This window comes from Athene noctua, chromosome 21, assembly GCF_965140245.1.
Source record: "Athene noctua chromosome 21, bAthNoc1.hap1.1, whole genome shotgun sequence".
Classification (NCBI taxonomy): domain Eukaryota; kingdom Metazoa; phylum Chordata; class Aves; order Strigiformes; family Strigidae; genus Athene; species Athene noctua.
The window spans coordinates 4,806,416-4,830,279 of NC_134057.1; the positions used below are offsets into that span (position 1 = coordinate 4,806,416).

At 52.4% G+C, this 23,864-nt stretch overlaps 1 protein-coding gene across 3 annotated transcripts in view; it reads left to right on the forward strand.

Annotated features, from left to right (window-relative positions):
- The first annotated feature begins 5,445 nt into the window (after positions 1-5,445).
- UNC5B (unc-5 netrin receptor B) overlaps positions 5,446-23,864 on the forward strand; it is a 56,278-nt gene continuing 37,859 nt past the window's right edge. For all 3 annotated transcript variants that reach the window (XM_074924243.1, XM_074924242.1, XM_074924244.1), the window contains exon 1: positions 5,446-5,586. In XM_074924243.1, the coding sequence (XP_074780344.1) occupies positions 5,496-5,586 (91 nt within the window). In that variant the 5' untranslated portion in view covers positions 5,446-5,495. The remainder of the gene's footprint in view (positions 5,587-23,864) is intronic.

A 23,864-nucleotide genomic window follows, 5' to 3' on the forward strand; every position in this document is an offset into this window, starting at 1 on the left:
GATTCTCGGGTGGCACTGCTGGTGCTGGTCCAGATGCTGATGGGCTCCCTCTGGAGCAAACTGTGGCCTCAGTGAAAATCCCCAGGGCATCTCCTGGTGTTTTTGGGCACTGACTCCTGCCCGCTGAGTCCATGTGTGCACATGTGGACCTTCCCCCAGCCACCCAACCCAGCCCCTCGCAAGGGGAAGGGTTCATAACACAGGGAGTGGCTCTCACCTCTGTCCCACTGCGGGGCAGAGATGCCATGAAGCATCACACGGGATGGAGGGGAGAGGTGGCATGAGGATCTGAGGGGGGGATGAGGTGGACGAGGAGGGGTCAGCCTCTCCCCGCATCGAGCAGGACTTCCACTGCATCTCACGCTGAAGCTGCGGAGGCTCTGGAGTCAGTAGAAAGTGAAGTGCTTTCCCTAATCGAATCACACGCCAGTGTCACTCATAAAGCTCTGCAAAGCAGAAAGGACTTGGGAGCCACTGAACCACAAACACCTCCTCCCCCTCAGCGCCTCCATGGACACCCTGACTTTCTTCTCCTCCATCACGAACAGGGTTTGGGAGGGAGCCGGAGCAGGGGCTCAGAGATCTCGCCTTGTGCCCCATTGTCTGGTGCAGGGCCATCACACCAGGTATCCCATGGGCTCAAGGATTTCAGGAAATGTATATGGTGCTTCATGGTCTTGGTAGTCTTCTTGGGGATGTTCTGCCCAGGTGGTCATCTCCCCAGCAGGGTTGTCTCCCTCCAAGCAGGTGCTGGGCATGTATCGCCTCTCATTCATCCAGTGGGTCTTCTTCATCCTCAGCTTCCAGGAAGATGTTACCTCTTCTCCTGCACCTCGCTTGGCTCCTTCACAAGCCCCTGTCAGCCCAAGCATGGGATATACAGTGTACAGCCATCCCATTGGGAGGCAAGGGGCAGGACAGTCCTTTGCCTTCACCTCCCTGGCCCAAGCTAAAAGGGGTAACTTGGGGACCACAGGACATTTTTCCCAACGCAGAGTGGGGGAGCCCACAGAGCAGAGGAAGGAAGGGATGGTCACCCTCAAAGACTATGGAAGATGCTGACAGAGGTGGACATTTCTGAGAAAGCCCTTCATTCAGGTTTTGATGGTGCATGAAGCATCAAGTACATTGCTGCCTCGGAGCATCCCCCCGGAGCTGTGCACAGAGGCTGGCTAATGTCGAACTGAGAGGACAAGCTGGCTCCATCCAGGCGCCCACCAGCAACAACCCACCCAGCAAAATACACTGGTCTGCCTGTTTTGCAGGAAAACCTGCTCTCTGATCCTCCAGCCCTTTTTCTGCCCTAGCTTTCACCACGTTACAGAGAGAAACAAATTCCCCATCCTTTACAGGCAGCAGCTGGGACTTCTCCGTGGCAGTAAACATCATCCTTGCAGCAGGTCCGTCAGCGGCAATTTCCACAGCTTCCTCCAGTGCACCCAAAGCATGCAGACGAGGAAATTGTCAGTAGCAGGGAAAAAAAAATAAACCACTGCTAAACTCAGTATTTACTTCGTGCCGGGGCTCTCTTGGTAACAACAAGCTCGCTAGAAAAATCCCCCCTTTAAAAAAAGCAGGGTGATTTCAGCCTGGCTGGATTCCCGGAGGAGGGAAGAGGCTATTTGTGGAAGAGGAGATGTGGCAGGGGCCGAACGAGCCTCCTGCGGCAGCGGGACCAGCAGATTTCAGCAGCGGCTGCTTTCCATGGGCTGGAAACATGCAATTTTCCACATTTGGTCCCTGCTGGTGCAGGCAAGCCGGAGCGGAGCCGATGCCAGGGTGTCCGGGCTGCAGCGTCTCAGGGAAAGTAAAACTGTACAGCCATGGCTTTTCCTTGCTGGGGAAGCCCTTCCCAGTGTCTCAGCCCTACGTTATCTGTAGCTTTGCTGCGTATCCCCTCTTCTTCTCCTGTCTGCATGTCTTCAGATGCTCTCTTCTTACTAATGCCTAATTAGGTTGGTGGGACTGTTTGGCCCGATAGCATCGTTATGGATAATGTTATGCAAATTGACTTGAAGACCTATGAACCCCCAAAAAGATAAGCACCTCTGGCTACCCCCGTGCTTAGCTGCCTGCGGCCCTTCCAGCCAACGATGGCTGCAAATAGCATGTAGGGGCTTCAAAGACAACATTCTTAAAAAAAAAAAAAAAAAAGAATTACCCTTTCACCCTCAGTAGAAAATTCTTTGTAGCATAAAGGTATCTTGACATCTCAGTGCAACCAAGCCCAGCCTTATCCCAGATAGCTATTTAGTGAGGACATGGTCACCGTCTGAAAGAAAAAAGCACTTACAGAGGATATTTCGGCCCACCTAAGGTGCCGACTGACTCTAAAGTTTGGGTGGGAAAAGATACCCACCCCTCCCGTGACAAGGCGATCATGGCTGAAGGGCACTGTGACCTCAAAGTCTGAACAAGCGAGTCTTTGTCTCACCTCCTGATTATGCTTTGGGAGTTTCCTCTGTTTATTATTCATCTGATTGCAATCTTTTTTTAACGCTTTAAAGCACTCCCCCTCCCCACTATGCTAGAGAACCAAATGCCGACCTGCGACATGCACCAGAGAGGCGGGAGGGACCCTGCTCAGATGCCGAGTGTGTCGCCGGTGGGGTGCGGGCTGCTGGTTCTCCCACATCCCCGAGCGGGAGCAGTCACTCCCCATGTCCCATGCAGAGTGCCCAAAACCAGGCATCCCGTCTGATGCTGCCCCTCTCCTGAGCCATATCCAAACCATATCCAAATCCTTTCCCATGTGCCTCCCGCTTTCCCTTGGCTTCACCCAGCCCTGTCACCCACTGTCCCTCTGGGGCTGGTGACAAGGGCCAGGGCCGGCCAGTCCTGGTGTGGGCTGGGTGGCTGAGTCCTGTGCAACTCATTGCACCTCCCGATCGGCTGCTGGGAGCTGTCCCGCTGCGCTGGGGGTTTGATCAATATGTGCACACCAGGCCATTAGAGGAGAACGAGGGGTAATACATAAACACCTGGGAGGAAAAACAGCCCTTTGCCTTAATGATAGTTTGTCATGTCATATTTTTCTAAAATTGCAAAATAGTGGTAGGCTAACCATTAATTTGCATTGCTTTAATTCATATTTTGAATACCAGACAATGACTTAAATGCCACCTGATTTAACCCACACGTTTTCACTCACTTCTACAAAAGAACCCGCACAAAAGGCACACTGTGCTTCCAAAAGCAGGCGCTCTGAACGCCCGCCGGCTCCTCCACTCGTTCAGACCAATACCCACCCTGGTACCCAGCCATTCTTCAGGGCCTCTCAAAGTGCTTTACACACTGGCCTGAGTGTTGTCATTGTTTTTTAATAAAAGAAGAAACACCTGCCCAGGCACAGAGCCCTCTCTTGCACAAATGGTTACCGAGCTCCGGTGCAAGTGCCCCGGCTCTGGGGGTGCACGTGGGGCCAGAGCCAAGTGCCACTGTGTGTGTCCTTGTGTTACACTGCCACAAACTGTACGTGTGGCCTTTTTTCCTGACTTATTTTCGCAGACCTCACACTCCCAGTCCCTCTCCAATGCCGGCAGCACTGGGTTTGCATCAGGTGCATCCCTCCCCCTCGCTGCCGATCCAGGCTCTTCTCTTAGAGAGCTTTACCCCCTTGACAGCCACTGGAAATCAGATTTCTTTTCGCTCTTAAGCCTTTTCCGGCACGTCCCACTGCTCTGTAAATACAGGCTGAAGTGCAGCCGAGTGTGGGATGCTCGAGGGAGCACGCAAGGCAGCTGTATCGCTGGCAATGTGCAGGTGGCCCAAGCAGCCCCTGTTTTGGGGTCTGGATGGGGTACCCACAGGACTGGCCGAGGGAGAAGGTGCTCTGTGAAGGTGGGAGAAGGCAACAGGGAGAGCTCGTGATGGCTCTGAAAGGTTTCCAAAGGTGGATTTTCCACTTTTGGGTGACGCCCGGAAGGCCCATCCCAAGCACAAAGGCCACCCCTCGCTTTGCTGCGCCGCTGGGCATAACCCCCTGGTCTGTGCGCAGCACCGCTAATTCAACAGCAGAAATTGTCCCCCAGCTTCTCCATCCCATCAGGGTTTGCACTATCCCTCCCGAGGCGACAACCTGAGCTGAGGCCGAGGAGCAAACCCATGGCTGGAGCAGCACGTTGGGCCTGGAGAGAGCCAGTGCCAAACCCACAGCCCCGGTTCCACCGGGCTGGCGGTGAGGCGCTGGCGGTAATTACTGCCTGCCTGCCAGGGTTTCTTCGCCCCCACTGCCCTACCCCGGAGGAACTGAGCAGCTGCCAGCAATTAAAAGCAGTTAGCAATTCCCATGGTATTTTAACCATTTATAGGCAGCAATGGCAGCCCCTCTGCCAGTTCTCGCTGTCACATAGCAGTTTGCAGGCCCCCTTGTATGGCTGGTGCTGCATGAGGCCCAGCGCTGCTCTAGCATAATGCAGCTTCACGGAGCTTGGGGTTGTCTCCTCTCACCCCGCTCTGGTGAGCACAGAGGCAGGACGGGCTTTAGACCCAGCCTGAGGAGAGACTCACCACTCAGGGTAATGCCTTCAAGTTGTGCCAGGGAAGGTTTAGGCTGGCTCTGAGGAAGCATTTTGATGCAGAAGGGGTTGTTGGGTGTTGGAATGGGCTGCCCAGGGCAGGGGGGAGTCCCCGGGATCCCTGGAGCGGTTGAAGAGTCAGGCTGACCCAGCGCTGAGGGATCTGGGGGAGTTGGGAACGGTCAGTGTGAGGGTCATGGTTGGACTGGAGGAGCTTCAAGGTCCTTTCCAACCCAGATGATTCTGTGAGTTTGCAAACCTCTAAGCTTGTTTTCAATCCTTTACAAGAGGGGAGATGTACAGATATCGAGCTGTAGTTGCAGGATACCTTCCCCCAGTGTGTGAATTTTATTTTTTCATTATTTCGTGTGCGTGTGTCTGGGTGGTTTTATGCTCCCGCGGGTATATTCTGCAGCCTGGGTTTCAATGCCGGTTCTTGGCGGGGGGTTGGATGTAACAGTCCATCAGCACAGGACACGTTGCTTCACGCATTCGGGTGTTTTTTCACGAGTGCTTCTCCCCGGGGGAGGGGGCTGTGGGGCGTGTGTATGGGCACGGCGTTCCGCGGGGGGACACAGACGGACACGACACCGGCGCCGAGCGCGTTGCGGGGCTCCCCCGTGTGCCCGCACGTCCCCACTGCAGAGCCGGCCCCGGCGGTGCCAATTTAACGCCGTTTTTTCCGTCCCCGACGCGCAGCCCCTCTCCCGGCTGGGTGTTCGTCTGTGTCCCCCCCGGCCGCACGGCAGAATGGTGGTGATGATGATGATGATGATGATGATGATGATGAGGGGGGGGGCGCTGAGGCCGGGAGCAGCTCATGACAAGCGGGGGGCGGGGGCTCCTAGCCCCTCCCCTCCCCGCCCCCCCGGCCCCGCCCCGCCCCGCTCGGCGCCGGGCAGCCCGGCAGTGTGGCGAGGCGGGCGGGCAGGCAGCGCCGTGCCGAGCCGCTCCGCTCCGCTCCCGGCCCCCGCCGCCATGCCGCCGCCCGGCCCCCGCCGCCCCGCCGCCCTCCTCCTCATCCTCCTCTTCCTCACGCTGCTGCTCCGCCGGGCGCTGGCCGCCGCAGGTAAGGGGGAGGGGGCGGGGAGGGGGGCAGAAGTTTTTCGGGGCGGGGGGCAGGATCCCCGGCTGCCTTCCTCCCCCCTAAAAAAAAAAAAAAGTTCACTGCAGTTTACCCCTTTTTTAGGGGCAGATCGAGCGCTTTTCCATCCTTAGGGCATTTAAAAATTATTATTTTTCTTTAATATAAAGGTTGAGGGGTGTGTAGGGGGGCACTGAGCCGCCCTCCGCTCCGGGGGATGCTCCGGGAGATGCTCTGGGAGATGCGGGCTGGCAGCGCCGCTCCCCGCCTGCCCTGCCGCCTGCTTGTATTTTTTATTTTTGCGATTTTTTTTTTCCCCTGGAAAAGCAAAACAAACCCAGCCCCATTTGTAGTGTCGCCGGCTGTGATTCCCCAGCGGCTCAAATAAGTAATTCTTGAGCCTGGATATTTTTTTATCTGCCTTTTTATAAACCGAGCTATTGATGGCCGGGCAGCTAAGTGGTCTTTTCCTATGGCTCTTCAAAGTTTCCTGTGCGCAACCCAATCTTGTGATTGAGATGCACTTAAATCCAGCCCTTCCGTTGGTAATCCCTGCCACAGACAATAAACAGAGGCGCGTCTCTCCTGCTGCCCTCTCTCGTTAGGACTCCTGTGATCAAATTCAGCCCTTCTGATATATTTCCACACACACACACACCCCACACCCCCTCCCCGCAACTCGGGAACATCCTCAGCATCTCAGGACTTTGTCCTTTGTCATCCTCCGGCGGTGGCAAAGCAAAGGTGCCGGTGTTGATCCTCCAGGTATAAAAAGATGTCCTCGAGTTTAGAGCTCAGAAGTGGAGCCCTATAAAGTTTGATGGCTTTTAGAGGTTGGAAGAGACTATAACCGTAATGGTTGGGGTCCCGGTGATGGACAAGGTGGTCATCGCCGTGGGATCTCGGGGGGGGGGAGCCCATCGCTCGCTTCCCGCAGCTTGTGGCAAGGGTTTGAGGACGCGTCGCGAAGCTGCGAGCAGCACGGATCAGTCTTAGTAGTTAAAAGCGTCTCCCAATAAGCTGATTTTCTAGGAAAATGAACCAAGCCTTTTTTTTTTTTTTTTTTTTTTTTTTCTTCTGAAGCGTAATGAAGGTGACGAGGAATTTTGGGGAGGGAATTTAATTAGGTTAATATTTTTCCGCCTCCGCCACACAGAGATCTAGTGTGTTTCAGCAAATGGAAAACAGAAATGGCACTATTGACTTATTCAGTGGCCTTGACGTTGCTGCCGCAGCATCCTCCAGCCAGAAGAAACTCTCCCTTGCTGGAAAGGGTGAGCTTTGAGAGCTGGCAACCGGTGTCCTGCTCGGCCGGGAGCGGCATGGCATGTGCCGCAGGGTCCCACGCCGTGGGAGTGAGCAGCCAGGGCCCGGAGGCTGGCACGGCGTGGGATGCTGTGGCGGCAGGGGGCTGGGAAGGCTGGATTAGCCAGGCTGCTGTGGGTCAGGGTTTAGCTGTGGCCAAGCAGCCTGGGGATGCTGGGGTGGGGGGAGTGTCGGCGGCGTTGGTGGTGCAGGACCCCTCTGCCTGGCTCTGTCCCGTGCTGCGCTCTTTATTTTTGCATGCACCAAGTTCACACAGAGGTTGAAATAAAACTAGGCAGGAGGGAGGGAATGAAGAAGCTAAAAACAAGTTAAACCTGACCAAGCTGGATCAGTTTGAATCTGGGGAGCTTTCTAAAGGCACACTGTTAAATCTGGTGTATGTAAACAGGTATAAAATCTTTAGCTGTAGAGCTATAAATAGTGTTTCTCCAGGAGTGTGGTGTAGAGATTGCATGTGATGATACAGAGGAGGGAGCCGAGATGGGTGCTTAGCCCCGGTGATCATCCGATCCCTTCCCCGTCTTTGCCTGGTTTTAAGGGAGGGAGAGACATCATCCAGAAAATAATTTGCTCTTTTACTAACAGAGAATGTATTGGGGTTTGGAGCTCAGAAGCAGTCGGTCCACTCAACCCCAGCACTGCTGTGGTGTCCGATGCTGCTGGGGGAGCCCCCGCTCCCACCCGCGTACCCCCTTCCCGGTCCTGGGGCTTTGCCTGCGGGGCTGCTTGCCATGCTTCATTCTGCTTGAGTGTGCTGCTCGCAATAGGAAAGCAGCTTGGTGTGAGGATTTTGAGCTTGTTTGAGGGCCTTTCCCCACAAGGCTGGCTGCACGGAGGTTGCAGAAGTGCTGCCGAAATCCAGAGGGTGATGCTGGAGGGGCGCTTAGCTTGACAAGTGTGTTTGCAGACAGCGTGATGCTGCCATCCTTGTGAAGGACTGTCCTTCTATCCTTCTGCTGTATCACCATCAGGAAAACACCTGAGATGGGAGGGAGGGGGACATTGACATTGCTGTCCCTCATTGGCATGGATCCGGGGCTCCTGCACGTCGGTGGCAGGAGGCTGCCTGCCTGCTGCTGCCATTGCGAGCATATGGCAGGGGGAGAGAGGCTCCAGGACCTGTTGCTCATCAGCAAAACCTACCCTTGCCTGAGGTGGAGGCTTGGTTTCTTGAGGACAGTGGTGTGTGGCTGGATCTGCTCTGGCTTTTTGTCTCCTTCTCCTTTAGCTCCTTGGTTATGGAGCCCCCCTCTCCCTCTTAGAAGCGGGTGCTCTCTGTGCCTGATAGTGGCACAATGAAATAATGAAACAATGAAAAAAGGAGAGAAATGGAAAAATACTACTTTAAAGAAGGCAGAATCTTTGAAGTAGTAGTTGGGGAGGAGGGAAGAAATCCAGATTGCATTTTCTCTGTTTAGAAATCAAAAGTGCAATATTGCTGACCCAGTAAGCAGCTCGGGGAGTCCAGCTGTGTCCTTTATCTCCTCTCCTGCGTAAGGTCCCATGGGTCCTTCTGGTGCTGTGCATGCTGCCTCCCTTTCCATCCCTGTCCTAGCCATACAGGACTGAAAAAAAAATAAAAATATCTGTATTTTGGATCAGTTAAGCTAAGATGATGCAAGGAGCTTGGTTTTGCTTCCATTTCTAGCAGCAGCACTTTCAAGTCCTCAGCCCTGTGGCTTTCTCCCTCCCAGTGTGTTTGGGGCTGGTGGGATCATCTGACAGCCCTGGAGGTTATCCGGAGAGTCTGTGAGCTGGGCTTTGCTCGGCAAAAGCCAGGCTCGCAGGCCGGTGCCAGGGAGGTGGCAGGAAGCGCTGGGCTGCGAGGTGAGGACGGAAGGGGCTGTATGGAGTCTGCGAGGAGTTCATTACAGCAGATGTTGGTGCTATAAAGCCACAGGTTCCTGCTGTTTCCTATTCACTTACATCCTCCCGGCTTTAGCGATGCTAATGTGAGGGAAAACATTTGCCGGAGCGAGGGGGAGGGGGCATAAATCACTAGCCCGTTCCCTCAGCCCTCTCCTGCCATCCCACCCGCATCTTGCTTTGGGAAATGGGGAGATTAATATGGGTGCAAGGGATGCCTGAGCTGCTCACAGGCTTCTGTCAGCCCTGCCGTAGCATTTTCAGGCCCATTGCCTCTGATTTTGGTTTTTCTTAATATGCAGAGCTGTAATTTGCAGTAATCAGTTGTATTGTGCAAGCCACCCCTGCCCGTGAGTCAGAGCGCAGTGGCACCGAGCTGACACAGCCTTGGCCCTTTGGATGCTGGGGGCAAGGTGTGGGGGGGTCCTGTGTTTGGTGGCATGAAGACTCATTTCTCCTGCTGTTTATCCTGGGGTGAAGGGATCTCAGGGAATCCTTCCCTGACTCTGCCAGAGCTCAGGACCTAAAGGAAATATTGTGCGAGATGCTTTGCCCCCAAACCAGAGCCTCTGTGGTGCCCCAGGAGTGGTGAACCAGTAGCTTTTGAATGATGTGGCTCCTCACATCAGGCCGGGGCACGGAAAAAGATCCTGGATGACCTGCAGTGGGGTTGCACTAGGGCTGGGAAATGCAGAGCTTTGACTTCGGAGAGGCAGAAAGCCCCATAGAACTGCTCTGATGTCTGGTCTCACACCCGCCCTCCAAGGGACCTCTATTGGTGGGGGCCTGGAGGCCCCTAGCTGAATGCAGCACCCTCCCTAACACTCCCTAAATCCTCCGGCTCACTGTCCCTGCAGCTCTGTAGGCTTGGCTGACGCTTGAATTTTTACTGTCGCGGCAGTTTTGGATCGTGGGTTTCCTTTCGGCTTCGCTGGGGTCCCGGCACGGCGGGTGATGTTGTTCTTGAGGGTCCCAGCTGGGTTTTGGTTTAAATCAGTTTTGGTCTCGTTGGGGAGAAAAGCGCTAAAAACAGGGGCTGTGAGCACGGGGGGAGGCTGGGGAGCCAGAAGGCAAGCAAAGCATCCTGGCTGCACAGAGTATTATTTTTGAAGCCTCCTGGTTTTTCGGAGGCCTGACTCACGGCGCAGGAATGCACTGGGCTGGCAGCCCCGGACCTGCTCCTCGGCAGAGGGGAAGAGCTGCCGTCTCCTCCTCCGGAGCCCGTTCCCCATCCCCTCTCCTCCCCAACCGCCAGGCTGGGCTGGTAGCAGCCACATGTTTGCTGAGCTTGGATTTTTTTAGGGGATTTTTTTTTTTTTTTTTCCCTTTGCTATTTGCTTTTTTACGTAGGGGCTGCCTTTCCTTTTTTGATGGGGCTGAGGCAGCTCGGTGGGTCATAGCAAGGCACCTCTGGGTTGCATCGGCTGCTTGAAGGCAAGGGAAAGGCAGAGTGAGCCCCGAGATCAAACGCAAGCCAGGCTGGGAAAGGCTGGGCAAAGCCACGCTGGAAAACGAGGAAAGGGAAGGGAAGCAGGAATTATTTAGCACAGGGCTTGCTCCAGCGTGTCCTGCACGCTGCCTTTAATCTCCTGCGAGTCCCTCCCCGCCACCGCCTCGCTCAGGTCTCCTCTGCTCCCTGCTGCCTTTGGTGGCTTCTCCCAGACCCGCTGCCTCGCCTCAGCTTTTGGGGGGGCTGTTCCCCGTTGCATCAAGCTCCCCTGGACCCACATGAGTGTGTTATATCTGGGTTAGGTTTGTAGTGAAATGCCCAGGGTTGTGGGTCCTAGTCCTCATCCCCAGGCTGGGGTCCGGGCGCTCCTACCCAGTGAGGCTTGGGGGTGCTGAAGCTGCAAGCCTTAGCCCAAACCCTTGGTGGCTGGAACCGTGCCTTAGGGTAAATGTGGTAAAAGGACTGTGATGACAAACTTGGCTCTGTGTGTTTCTCAGTGTTGGGCTCCAGGGAGAAATTCAGGTGGAGAAGGGGAAAAAGCAATGCAAACCAAGCGAGCCACGTGCCACCACGATGCTCAGCACCAGGCAGGGTGTCCTGCAGCTCAAGGGGAAGAAAGTGTTTTCATCTTTGGTGTGGACTCTGCTTCCCATCTTCCCTCAGCCCATGGGCCCAGCCTCTGCTGGGTCCCTTGCCTTGCCTGCCTGCCTGTCTGGAGCGTCCATGGAGGCCACTGTGTCTTCTCTCTTCCTGCTTCAGCCCCTTTCCAGTTGGGATTGATGGCCAAGGACTCATTCGTTTAGGTGCTGGGAAATATCCCCTTTCCAGCTAATACATTGCTGACCGTACTCCTCGCTGTGAGGAGGAGGAATTACCAAGTCTGGAGCCCTGGGGGTGGCTGTGGAGCTGCCTGGAGCACGTGCATGGAGGTGGCAGGCTGTGGGCCACACGTGGCGGTGGCACAGAAGTCCCAAAACTGGGCTGTCACCATGAGATAAGACTTCCTCCTGGAGCTGGATTTGTGCCAGGGGAAATATTTATCAGGAGGTTCATCCCACTGCCTGTCAGTCTAGATGGATGGGGCTGATGTAGTCCCCCAGGATCTAAAAAGCAAATGTTTTGAGCCAGTTTTTTCCCCTTTAACTTTGCTTGTTGTTTAAGTTAAAGGCAGTGCTGGTTTTGATTGTTTGTTGTTGTGGGGTTTTTTTTCCCTGGGAGATGGGGGACACAAGTTGAGACAGTTATTAAAAAGTAATATACTCAGATATACAAGAAGCAAACTGAGCAGAGCTCTAGCCTTAGACTCTGAAGCTTTTCTCTGCTTGCATTTAGGGTCTGGGCTGTCCCTTTCTTTGGGGGAGTAAGGCCCTTCAGGTAAAGAAGATGACCTATATAGATTTGCAGAGCATCTTTGGGGGTCTCTTTTTCCACCTCCATGCCTTTGCCCTGCAAGTCTGATCAGCAGCAGCTGATAATACACATATGTACACGCAGATAGCACAGCTGCCCTTGCTCCTCTCCCTTGTTTACTCCCATAAAAGCTAGGAGGAGAGAAGGGGCTTGTTTGCACAATGAATGATGCCTTCCCTGCCCCAATACCAGGGGCTGCAAACATGGGCTGTCCTCCTAATCAGTACAAACCCCTCATTGAGCTACACACAAAAGTCAGATCCCAGTATCTCTCATGCTTCCGGGGGGTCCCGCTGGTATGGTTTCCATAAAGGTCCCATGAGTAACCTTTACTGCCCCCCGGCTTCCCTCCTTCACAAGCCTATGCCGAGTGCGAAAGCTGAGGGATTGTTTCCTTTTGAAAGAGCGTGGCAAATCTCATTTGGAGACGTTTAATGCATATTAGATCCATCTGCCTTTCTCTTGTGTGGAGGCCACCGCAGGAGGAGAGGCGAGGACATCTGAGTGAGGATGCCTGGCACCCAGGCAGGCTTTGGGGCTCTGCTGTGGGCAGCATCCTCGGCTGGAGGATCTGTGCAGGTGGGTAGCGTGGGATGCTGGAAGGATGCAGCAGGGAAGAACCCCACAAAACTTCCATAGAGGTGGAGAAATGCTCTTGGTATTGATGTCACTGCAGGCAGGTGCAGGATTGTTTTGGCTTGCCCTAGGGATGGGATTCAGCACACCTTGATATATTGAACCAAATGGCTGTCAGGTGCAGGTAAAATGACTGTGAGGGGGTTTTGGTGCAGGAAGATGCATGGGAAATGCTCCTCTAAGGCACGGTGATGCTTCTTCCGGCTAGGCATCCCTCTCTGTTGAAGTTGTGTGAAGATGGAGGTGGCTGTTGGATGACAGGATCCCTGTGACAGGGAGACTCACATCAGGCCGGGGGGTGAGAGCACAGCCAAGATCAGAGCAAGCTTTTCTCCATCCTGACTTTGTCCCGCTGTTGCTTTGTGAGTCTTCCCTTTTGTGGAGTGACTCTCCTCCCTGGGAGCTGCCACCAGCCTGCACATTATCGCTGACTGCCCCTTCTTGACACGTTCCCTCCTTGGTTGGCAGTATTTAAATGCCTCTACATGTTCTCTTGCATGACTTAAACAAGGAGCAGTATGGGTTGTCCACCTCTGGGTGGGCTTCTTGGTGCACCTGCAACTCCTGGGGCCGTGGCAGGCTGGAGGGACAAGAAGTTGTAAAACAAACCCAGGCTCCTCGGCTGGGTGGCTTGTGGAGGCGGGAGGCTATTAAAAAGGTTACGTTGCATTGTATAGCGTGGGAGTTTTCCTTAGGCAGGAGGTTAGAGAGCCCAGAAACTCCTCGGGACAGATTTAAATGGGAGAGGAGACACGCCTGGGATGCAGTGTTGCTGTCTCCTCCTGTCCAAGGTTGCTGTCAGCGAGTGTCTTCAGTGCTTTCCAGGCTGTGAGGTTTTGGGCTTTTTCACAACCAGTGGCACACATGGGTGCAACTCACCCAGCAGTGGCTGAAGGCACCAAGAAGGTCCTCCGCAGAAGACCTTGTTTTGTTGAACATCCAGTTTTCTGGTGGACTCACGTGATGTGCTGGGAAGTTGCAGTTCTTCCCTTGGATGATGGTGACTCCTGGTTGGAGGACCAAGTGCAATTGGAATGGAGGAATGGGGCTTTGGAGGGCTTTATGGAGATGGATGAACTTTCTTCCACTGGGTTGATTGACTCTCTACCGTCTTGAGGGGGTCTCGTCCCATCTACCCCTCTGCCCCTTGCGTGGTTTGTGAGCAGGGGCTGATCTTCATGTGCCTGTTATCCCCCGTGGACGCCTTGTCATCCTACGCCATCACCCGGCTGTGTTATTGGCTCTACCTGTTTGGGTTGGCTTGAAGAACAGAAGGGGAGGGTGTTTTCCAGCAGCCAGAAAGTGGTTGCTATTTAAAACAACAACAAAAAAAATGCGGTCTGCAGCTTGCTTTTCATCCACGTAGCCAAACGGAGCCGAGCAAGCATCCCCACCCTCACCTGGAGGGGCATCTCTGAAGGCTTTGCAGGGCCTGCAAGTGAAGCTAGTAATTAGTGCTGGTCATGAGGGTGGATCTTGCAATGTGGCCATGCTGTCTGCTGTGGTCTGGCCTGGGGCCATCACCTCATTTCGGATGGCCGCTGCCCAGGTGTGGAATCCCAGCAGCCTCCCTCCTCCTCTGTTTATCCCAAACAGGCTGGGGATGCTGCTTGGGGTGCCAGTACCCTCGCCTCCATGCCTGCTGTGGCTGTTTTTACAGTTGCTGGATGGTGCTGTGGTGTTCCTGCACTGGAATAGTATGTTGAAGGTTTTTCTTTTCACCTTGACAGATGTGAAATGTAGAGATGTGCTTAAAATGAAAGCGTGGCTCCCAAGTCCAATTACACAGCAATTAAAAGTAATCAGTGGCTAGGTAGCATTGGAAACTAGGCTTGCTAAAGGGTTTTCTGCTCCAGCCTACCTTGGAGGAGCTTAAATGTCCTGTCCCTTCTGCTTTCTGGGACCTGACCGGCGGACATCTGCCTAGAGTGGGTTAAGTATTGCTGAAAATCTTCATTAAGCTGGAAGTAAGCTGTTCCCTGTGCTCAGGAGCTCCTCACTGGGGCTGTGGCATCCCTGTGTGGGTCAGTGCTGTCTCCTCTGAGTCACACCAGTCTATCCGCTTTGGGGACAAGTGCTTAGTGACGTGGTGTCGCTGCTGGGTGCGTGCCCGGCTCTGTCAACATCGCTGGGGCCGTAGGCTAAAGCTTTGGGCTGGAAGGAAGAAGAGGTGGCAATTCCGGCTCCTCTGCCATCTCCACCCGTGCATTTCCACCTGAGTCTGCGGTTCCTCTCATCCTCCCCTGGTCTTTATGACTTCTCTGGGGAAGCACGTTTTCCTGGAGGATGTGTGATGCCTGCTGTGCATCATTTTGGCTGCTTTTCTGCAGCCAGAGCCCTTCAAATGCCTCCTTCCATGCTCTGGTGTCGGCACTAAAGGGATTTGTTTCAGGAGAGGGGATTTGGCTGCACGGTTGTGCAGCACGGAGCTGCTCTGGTGTCTGGAGTCCAGAGTGTGATGGAGCTGAGCTGCCAAGGGCTTTAAAACTTATTTTCTCCCCCTTTGTAGTCCCTCTTTTTTTCACATGTGTCTACGCTAAATGAATGACTAGACTGTGCTTGGGTGAAGCGAGCAAGGCTGGGAGGTGTGTCTGTGGAGGCTTTGCACGTTAAAATCCCATGGTGCCATAGCCCAGGGATCCCAGCTTTCGGACTGCAGGAGTTGCAAACCCACAATTAATCCCTGTCCTGGGTTGTGGCTACTTCAGCTATCCTGTTTTTTATGTATATATAAAAAAACAAGGTATCAAGGCACGTATTTCAGACTCAAATTTATACACTGAGCTAAAAATGCTGGCTCTGCCCAAAGCTGGAAAAGCAAGATCCAAAAGCTGGGAAGAGGGTTGGGTTTTGTTTGGGCTGAACGGTGACTAACAAGAGTTGAGTTTTTAAAACAAATGCTTGGGATAAACTGGTTATGCAAACTGGGGCAAATTGGGCAGGTTCCTTTGTAGTTTACAACAAAACCCCGGGAGTCTGGGGCGTGTTGGGGCTGGTCCTGCCAGGGATGGAAAAACCCACGCACTGGCTTTTTAGATGGGGTCCCAGCCGATCAGGAAGGATCTGGGGGAGAAGTGTTAGGGAAAGCCACAGGTTACTGCAGGGCCTCATCTGTCCAGCTAAAAGCTTGAGTAACACCAATCCTAAAAACAGAATGGGTAAAAAATAGAAGATTTTAAACATTTTTTTTAAAGTGTGGTTTTATAATACCTGTTAAGAAGAATTCATGTGGTGCTCGGCTCCAGGAAACTGTCAGGCTTGCTGGTCCTGTGCTGCCGAAAATACAGAAATTCAGAGGATCTTTGGTTTTTTTGCCGCAGTGTTCGTTGGCCAGGGCCAGGAGGATGGTGTGGGGTACGCAGGCGCGCCAGCAATGCTCGGTATGCTTTGCAAAGGCAGTCGAGCTCACAGACCGCAAGGCTTCTGGTTTCTATCACAGCCTGCACTGTTTTGGCCAGGGGCGTCCATCCATCCATCCATCCATCCATCCATCCATCCACCCCACAGCCCTCCCAGGTTCCGCAAGGCTCCTCTTGAGTGCGGTGCTTTAAGGACACTAGAAAAAAGAAGTGGGTACGAGGGCCTTCGTGAATTTTCAGCTTCATCCCACGATGTAGGCTGGGGGAAGGCAATGCCTTGCTTTTCAGTAAGGCAAAGTAATGCTCTGTAAAAATCTCTCGCCATTTCCTGCTGGATCGGTCCTCTGGGCTGAGCGAAAAGCAGCTTCGGCTGCCATCGTCTCTCTGCGGGGAGAAGCCTGGCTGCTGGATGTAGTAGAAAATTAGATGAAAACTGCTGAACAGGAAAAGAAAGAATTTTTTTTGCACACGGGGCGGGGGGGGGGGGAAGGGGAGGTGAAGTTGGTGCTTAACCCCATCAGTGGCCGGTGCCTGCCCGTTGAGCATCCTCTGACCACCGGCACCCCACTGTACCCCTTTGCTGACCCCACATCCTACGGGCTTGCTGCTGTTTCTGTCTTGTGCTAGCAGAGAGGGGTGAGGCTGGAGGCTCAAGCAGGGTGGCTTTTCAGTGGGCCCCAGCCAGCTGGGGAAGGCAAAGCTCCCCTTGCAGAGCGGGTTTTTGTTGTGCACGTGCTTGCTGCCTCCCCCTTTCCATCTCCATATCCCAATGACATACTGGCTCTGTTTTCATTAGTATTTATGGACTGGCTATAAGGGGCCACAGCAGATCCAGCCGGGCTGTTAATGACCCCTGCATGAAATAGCAAAGCCCACTTAGATGTCTCGGCCGAGGGGTTTTACTGCAGCCTCTCCTGGTCTGCCTGTGCCCCTTCTCCTTCCCTTAGAGAGTGATGGGGAGGGCTGCCGGCATGATTTCTTGCTTAAAGAGAAAAGGGCTTGGATTTGTGTGCCTATGGGAGGCGGGGGAAGGAGACCGTGTGCGAGTCTATGGAAAGTATAGGGGGGAGAATGCAAACCATATGTTTCTGTGAGGGTCAAGTTGCAGAGCTAAAACCAGCGGGGAAGCAAAAGAAGCTGGAGTCCTGCAGTTTGGCTGCGCTTTGCATCCTGGTAGGTGTGGGGGGGTATCCAGTGTGGCCTACTGAAGGATGACCTTAAAAAATAAACCCATCCTAAAAGATGATTTGGGTCCCTGCTGGGTGTTCTGTGGTGTCACCACTGTCCCGCGTATTTAGGGCTGGGGTCGAGGACTGTTTCCAAGCCCTTGGGTCTCCTATAAATAAGCAGCAGGGATGCTGGGAAGAATCTTCTCCAGTTGCCTCCAGTTCATGGCGTTTGCAAGTTTGATAGGAAGCTAAGGGCAGAAACTTTTTGCAAGGAAGGGAGTGCCTGCAGGTCGCTGGAAAAGCAAGGCTGATGTTGTGCAGTGCATCGTGGCTGTCCTTGTGTTCTCCTTCCAGCTACAGAGAGGAGAGTCAGATGAAAAGATCCATTTTCCCTTCTTGGAGTGGAAAAAGTTATGTGCAAGCAGCCCAGAGAGTTATACAGACTTCAGACCTAAGCGATGTGAGCTGGATTGAAGTGCTTTTAATAAGAAATCCGAAAATAGGGGGATAGGCGAGGTCCCACAGCAAACTTTTTTAGCTGGGAGACATCTTTTGTTTCCAAAACTAAAGGCATGGAGACAATATCTGATTCCCCGACCGGCTCTACGGAGCTGTTTGCAACCTGTCAGCTTGGTAACCATCTGCTCACAGCCCATGGGGACCGTGCTATATATGGGATGCGGGAGGAGAGAGGCATTGCCGTGCCCCCCCCGGGAGGCTCCCGCCCCTCCGCAGAAGGGACCGTGGGGCACAGTGTCTCCTTGCACCAAGAGGAGCTGCTGTGCCTAAGATGCCAAAAATCCTGTTGGATTTATCTTTGGCTGTCTGCCTTATTTATTTGGGTTTTTTTGTTTGTTTGGGGGAGATTTCTTATTCTTTTTTTTTTTTTTTTTAGCTTGATTTCCTAAAGAAATTGAGGTTTTTTTTCTTTTCCAGTCGTGCTGTTTGTGTGTCTGCATCCCTCCCCCTATTTGACTCAGAAGTAGATGTCTTGCAATTAAGAGCCTGCCTGATTAGGAAATTAGCGATAAAGTTTTTTATCTAGGCGAGCTGGTTGGCCAGTAAGAGGGATCTATTAATATCCCACTAAAAAAAGCAGCATCACACGCTTGCCACCTACTATTGGGGAACACAAACACGCGTGGGTGTGAGTATTTTGAGCAGCAGATCTATAGGAAAGCAGGTTTCATTCTGCTGTTAATGGGACTATGTCGTTTTAGCTGAGATGAGGTACCTCAAAACGCATGAAGAACAAAGTATAATGTTGGAAAAACCTTAGGCAAGGCAAGAGAAGCCTGAAGGATGACTTCAGGTCATGGCAAAAGACACTTGTTGGCAGATGACCTTATTTGTGGTGGAAGGAAATGGTCCTTTGCTAATGGTGGTGGAGTGGCTGAAGGGGAAGCAGGAGGAGAGCATCCTACACCTGGGTCAGCCAGGGAGAGATGGGGATGGAAGGGTGGGCTTCCCCGTAGCCTACAGACATGCTTTGGAAGAAATCGCTTGGCATGTTGGATGTCTGGTGCTTTCTTGGGGCTCACTTTGCCAGCATGTGTAAAGAAAAAAAGAATGAAAAGAGTTGAAAAGGCATTTTTGACTTTGAGGAGTTTGGGTTATTGAAGACTTCTGGGTCAAGGGTATTCTGTAGCTTTGACTTTACAATTTTTTGGGAAGCAGCAATCTCTTACCTCTCTGAAAATGGAGCATTACGGGGAAAGATCGGGGGGGGGGGAAGAGCATCTTCCTGTTGGTATGGTGCCAGCTGCTCCTGCAGGTCCCCAGGGTCTCCACAGGGTTTGATCTGGCTGGCATTTGTCCCTAGATAGGTGCCATAATAAACCTGGCCCTTGCCTCACTGGCAGAGACGCCTCCTGGCTCGCCCCACCCGAGTTGCCCAGGAGATGCTTTAAGCCAAGAGGGTGCTGAGCCTGGGGAAGGGCTGTTCTCACATTGGGTTGCTTGGGTGCTGAAATGTGTCTCTGTCCTGGTGCAGAGTTCCCTGGGTTTTAAACCATGTTATTTGCAGAGATGGTCTCTTGATGTAGTGCAGAAGAAGGCTTGAGAAACCATGACGAGATTCTCAAGAAGGTGGTGAAAATGAGAAACTGGAGTTAGGAAAGCAAAAACAAGTTTTCTTCCAGTATCAGGATGTTTATTCTAGATAAAACACAGATGCAGAGAGATGGCATCCCTTTTAATTTAAAAAAACCCAAACCTCTATTTTGAAGCTTCTGAGAATGTGACTGGCTCTTGTGATGTTTCACAGCTGAGATCATTTCTGGCTGAGTTAATCCACTCTGGAAGTTTTGGTCTCAATCTGTATGTATGGGTGAGCTCAGAATCTGAAATTTTACAGGCGAGGGGATGGAATCTCAATAATTTTGGACCAAAAAGAAAAATAAAGCTACAAAGAAGCATCAGTGAAGGAGAGATTTTCAGGTTTTTGGGTGAATCACGATCCGGAGCTGCTCTGTTGTAACTGTAATTTTGCACATACCAATAAGTGAAACAAGAAATGCAGAGCATTTGCTAAAAGAACATTAGCAAAAGCTGGAAAGAATTACTCTTATTTTCAGAAATAGGTAATAGGCATTATTTCTGGAGTAATTAAATTTCACGAGTGCTTATTTAGAAAGAAATTTAGTCTCTTCACTGTATTACAGACTTTTGCAGAAGATATTAAGTCCGAGGCAAGCAGGCAGCCTCTGGGAGCAACTGAGACTCAGAGCAGAGCTTTAATTTCGGTGGTGTATCAGTGTAATAGTATTGTTTATAAGCTTCTCTTGCCACATGAAAGCAATGTTGCATTATCCTGGTTGGTCCTAAAAGCAGTGAACCAGCCAGAAGAGGCCTGATTACAGAGCAGAAGCTCTTTCTTCCCATCACTACAAAAGAATAGACAATAGAAAGCGGGATCCAGTTTTAGCTCCAGTAATGCGATGCCTTCCTTCTGGTGGTCATGTCACATGCTGCCTGAGTAATTCCCATCCTTGTTCTGCCTGGAAAACTAGCCTCGGAGGGAGGGAGCAATGGCTTTGGTGGGTGATGCCAGGATCAGGCGCCTTACTATGGGTGCGGGCTGGTGGAGATGGTGCTGCAGGTGGACCTTGAATGAGCCACAGAGCAGCAGGTTTGGGGAAGGTGGTGGCCTTCAATGTTTGTAGTACTGCAGAGCTGATGGGTTGTTGACTTGGGGGCTCATCACCCCTAGAAATGGGGAGCAGTTTGCCTGGAGCCTGGAGTTTGCTTGGAAGACTGAGCCTGGGGTGTTGGAAGAGGAGCTTGCAAAAGCAGCTCTGTGGTCACTACTTGCTCATGCCATAAGCTTGTCATCCATGCACGGCAGGGGTACTAAGGCATGGCAAATGTGGATTTTTAGCTTTTTCCCTCAACAAGAATAACTAACTTGACCTGTGGGTAGCTGCAGGACACGGGGGGCACCCGGGAGCTGTGCAGCCTCCCTTCGATGTGGATCCTGCAAGTCAGGTTACCATATAGCTGCATGATGTGCCGCTTCTTGCCTTTCTGAGGTGGTTTGGAAGGATTGTGGAGGACAGGGTTTTGTTTCCAGCTTGTTTTGTGTCACTTGGTTTCCTCAGCTTGGGCGATCCTCGTGGGATTTAACAGATGAACCGAGAGCAGGGGATTGCTCAGGAGGAGAAGGGGGACCCCTCCGAGGTTGTGTTGCAAACACCACCATTGCACAAGGCACAGAGAAAATCTGGTGGAATTATTTCTTAAAAAATCAACTACAGATCACAGCTGGCTTGCTTTGACCAGGAGTTTCCAAAGACCTGGATGGGGAACTGGTGCGAAGAGAAACCCACAGCAGAAACCTCACAGATCTTTGTGCCTGGGACAAAGAGTTGGTTTGGAGTTACAGAGAAGAAAAGGAGGGGGGGGGAGGTGTTGTAAGACGGGTATTGGGACTTGAACATAGCAGGAAGAGGCAAATGAGGCCATAAGGAGCAAATACATTGTTGGGGATGATTGAGGATGCTTGCCTGGGGCGGGGGGAAATCTTTCACCAGCCTGATAGTGGTATGGATGATTTTCCCACTTTTCTGAAGCTTTAAACATGCAGAAGTCAAACTTTCTCTTCATGTCTTGGTAGCAGGAGATGGGTGCTCAGCATCAGCCTCCTCCTGCTTATCCCCAGGGAGTGTGTGTCGGTGTCAGTGATTCTCTCTGTTCTGCAGACAAGCCCCAGACCTGCTGCTACCCCCTCTAACACCCCCCCACCCCCAACCTTCTTTGGCCTCTGTGGTTTTTTTAACCTTATTTTCCCCCTGCTCATTCAGTTTGCAGTTAGGAATACCTTTTATGCACTGAAGACTTATGGTTCAGCCTGAATACGTTATCAATGCGGTGTCTGATAAGTTTTCTGCCTCAAAGCTCTGGGGAAGCGCCTGTTCAGGGTCGCTGTAATAGATTTTCCTCCCCTTTCCCAGCTGCCTAAGAATAGTGTGATTTTTACTTACTCCTTAACTGTGAACAGAATTACTCTCATCAGTGGAAAGAAAATGCACGTCCTAGCTAGTGTTTTCCATAAAGGCTTGGGATGCCTCTCCCTGCTTTCATAAATTCATAAATGGGGGGCAGGATGTGCTGTTAGGAAAGAATAAATCTCTGATTATTTGGATGAGCTTGGACTGTATGAAAAAGGTGGCAAGAGAAGGATGAAGGGTTTGACTTGGTGTGCTGTGGAGCTGGTGGCCTGATCTTGGATGTGGAGATGATTGAGGGAGTGGTGGTGGAGAGCCGTGATGTTTTTATGTGGATGGTGTAAAAGGGGGAGTGGTGGAGGCATCAGGACATTGTGTTTTGCAAGAGAGATGCTGAAGCAATGCCCAAAGAGGTTTTTTCCCCAGGCTGACATCTTGCTGCTGCCTTCCCACCCTTGCTCCTGGGTCTTGCTGGTGGGACGTGGTTGCAGTGCTGGGACTGCGGAGAGCCGTGACCTGCTGCATGTGGGGTGTGGGTCAGTGGGTCGTTTGCTCAGTGATAAACGAATGTCTCCACCACCCATTGCGATGTGTCTGGAGGGACTTCTGGTATAGAATGGTGTCAAAGTGGGCATTTGGGGCAGCTTTGCCAGGACAAAGTGAGGATGTGGCACTTCTGGAGCAACCTCTGCCCAAAATCTTCATACTCAAGAGCTAAGACATACATGGTGGTGGGTTGTGCCACCTTCCTGCCCCTACAGGGAGGGTGATGCAGTTTGGTAGCGAGGTACCACGTGGTGTGGGATGCTGAGCATCTATGGAAGCAGCCTTGTGTGCATTAATCAAAGAGCCTGCAGCTCCCCTTTCAAGCCTTTTCAAGCCAGAGCTGAGAGAGTCAATACGTATCTATTTAAAGCACTTCAATAAATAAAGATACTAAATAAAATCACAGTGGCCCTGTACTCTCTCCTTGCTTCTAGGATTTCTCTTCCCCACTCACTCACATTTGTCTCTGGATGCATCCAGAGGCAAAGATGGGGAAGGGATGGGGACCCTGAGGAGTCTCTTAGTTTGGGGGGATGACCCACACTTCGCAACAGCGGTCTGGAGCCAGACGCCGACTTGAGCCGCTACCTGTGCCTCTAGCAAGCAGCAGCCCTGTCTTATGGGCATCTGCAGGGTGATGGCAGCGAGGGGACCGAGGTGCGCCCAGCTCCTTTCATCACCCCAGATGATGACAGTGGAGGGAGGAGGACATATTTTCTTGTGGACGTTCTATTAAAGGCAGTTCCCTACCTTCCCAGTGCAGTGGAGAAGCTCTGATGGTGTGTATGCAACTTGCTTTTTTCTGTGGCAGGGAGGTGACAAGTGGGGAGCTGTCTTTGCAAGCCCTCTGTAATGCTAATGGAAGCTACCGGTTGTTGCTCCCGGAGTTGGTGTGGGGTTTTTTTTTTCCCCCCTTCCCAAAGACTAACCAGAGAACACTTGTTGAAGGATAAAATTAAAAAGCCCATGGCGGTTTATTTTGAGGACAGTGTGTTTGCTTTCACATCATGCTGGAGGGAATTGCTCTGCTACTGTCAGCAAATAAATAAAATAAGAGCTTTGTTTTAAATTAGACTTTCTTCTGGTAGCTAATTAGGCGAGCTGATACCTGCAGTTGCATTACCTAGGCACCAACTGTACAGTGCATATTTGAGGCATCTGGTTGGTGTTGGCGGCTTCTAAACTTCATTAGCCCCTTATTTATTTTTTTTTAAAATATCCATTTAATTGGATGCAAATTCCTTGTGGCTCTGATGGCATCAACAGAGTCTTCCTTGGGTAGCTGCCCATGAAACCCCTGGCAGGGATGAAGCCAAGGGCTGCCGGCACCAGTGGCAGCCACGTACCCATGGTACCACAAACTCACCATGGGTGCCAGTACGATGCTTTCCATCCACTGAGGGGAAAGTTCTGGGTTCCTAATTGTGAAAATAACCACTTGAAGCTCTTTTTGGGTATGAGAGCATCCAGCCCTCAAACTGGGAGGGAGCTGAGGGAGGGCCGGGCTGGAGCCATGGCTCCTGTCCTGCCTGGCAGCAGGCGGGAGGAAAGCCAGCAGCTTGGCTTTCGCCTCCTCTCCTTCTCCCCCGCTATTATTAGGCTGCTTGAAGTTCCTGTCGGTCCTGTTGGTAATGGAGATCAGCCCCCGGGCAGTGCCAGAGCCACTGTCTGGGCAGAGCCCATCACCCTCCTCCTTGCCAGGGAGGAAGGCTCTGGGGGGCCAGTCCTCCTCTCCCACCCACCATAACGGCTGCTCCTGTCTTGGAGGGTCCAACAAGCCAAGCCCTGAAGATCTTAGGCTATTTTGGGGATGGCTCGCAGCCCTCACCTTGGGTCTGTATGGGTGGGAGGGGAGGCAGGGCTGCCTGCCAGCCAGGGTGGGGAAATGTGTCTCTCCCAGGCTGTCGCCTCATGTCCCCCAGGCCCATGCCCTGGGCTTTTCCCAGTGGGATCAGCCTGGCCCTGGCTCCTCACTTGGCTTTTTTTGGAGCCGGCCTCCCCAGGACTTGACTTTATGGGGAAATTAAGCAGAGCAATTATCCCCGGGATAATTACA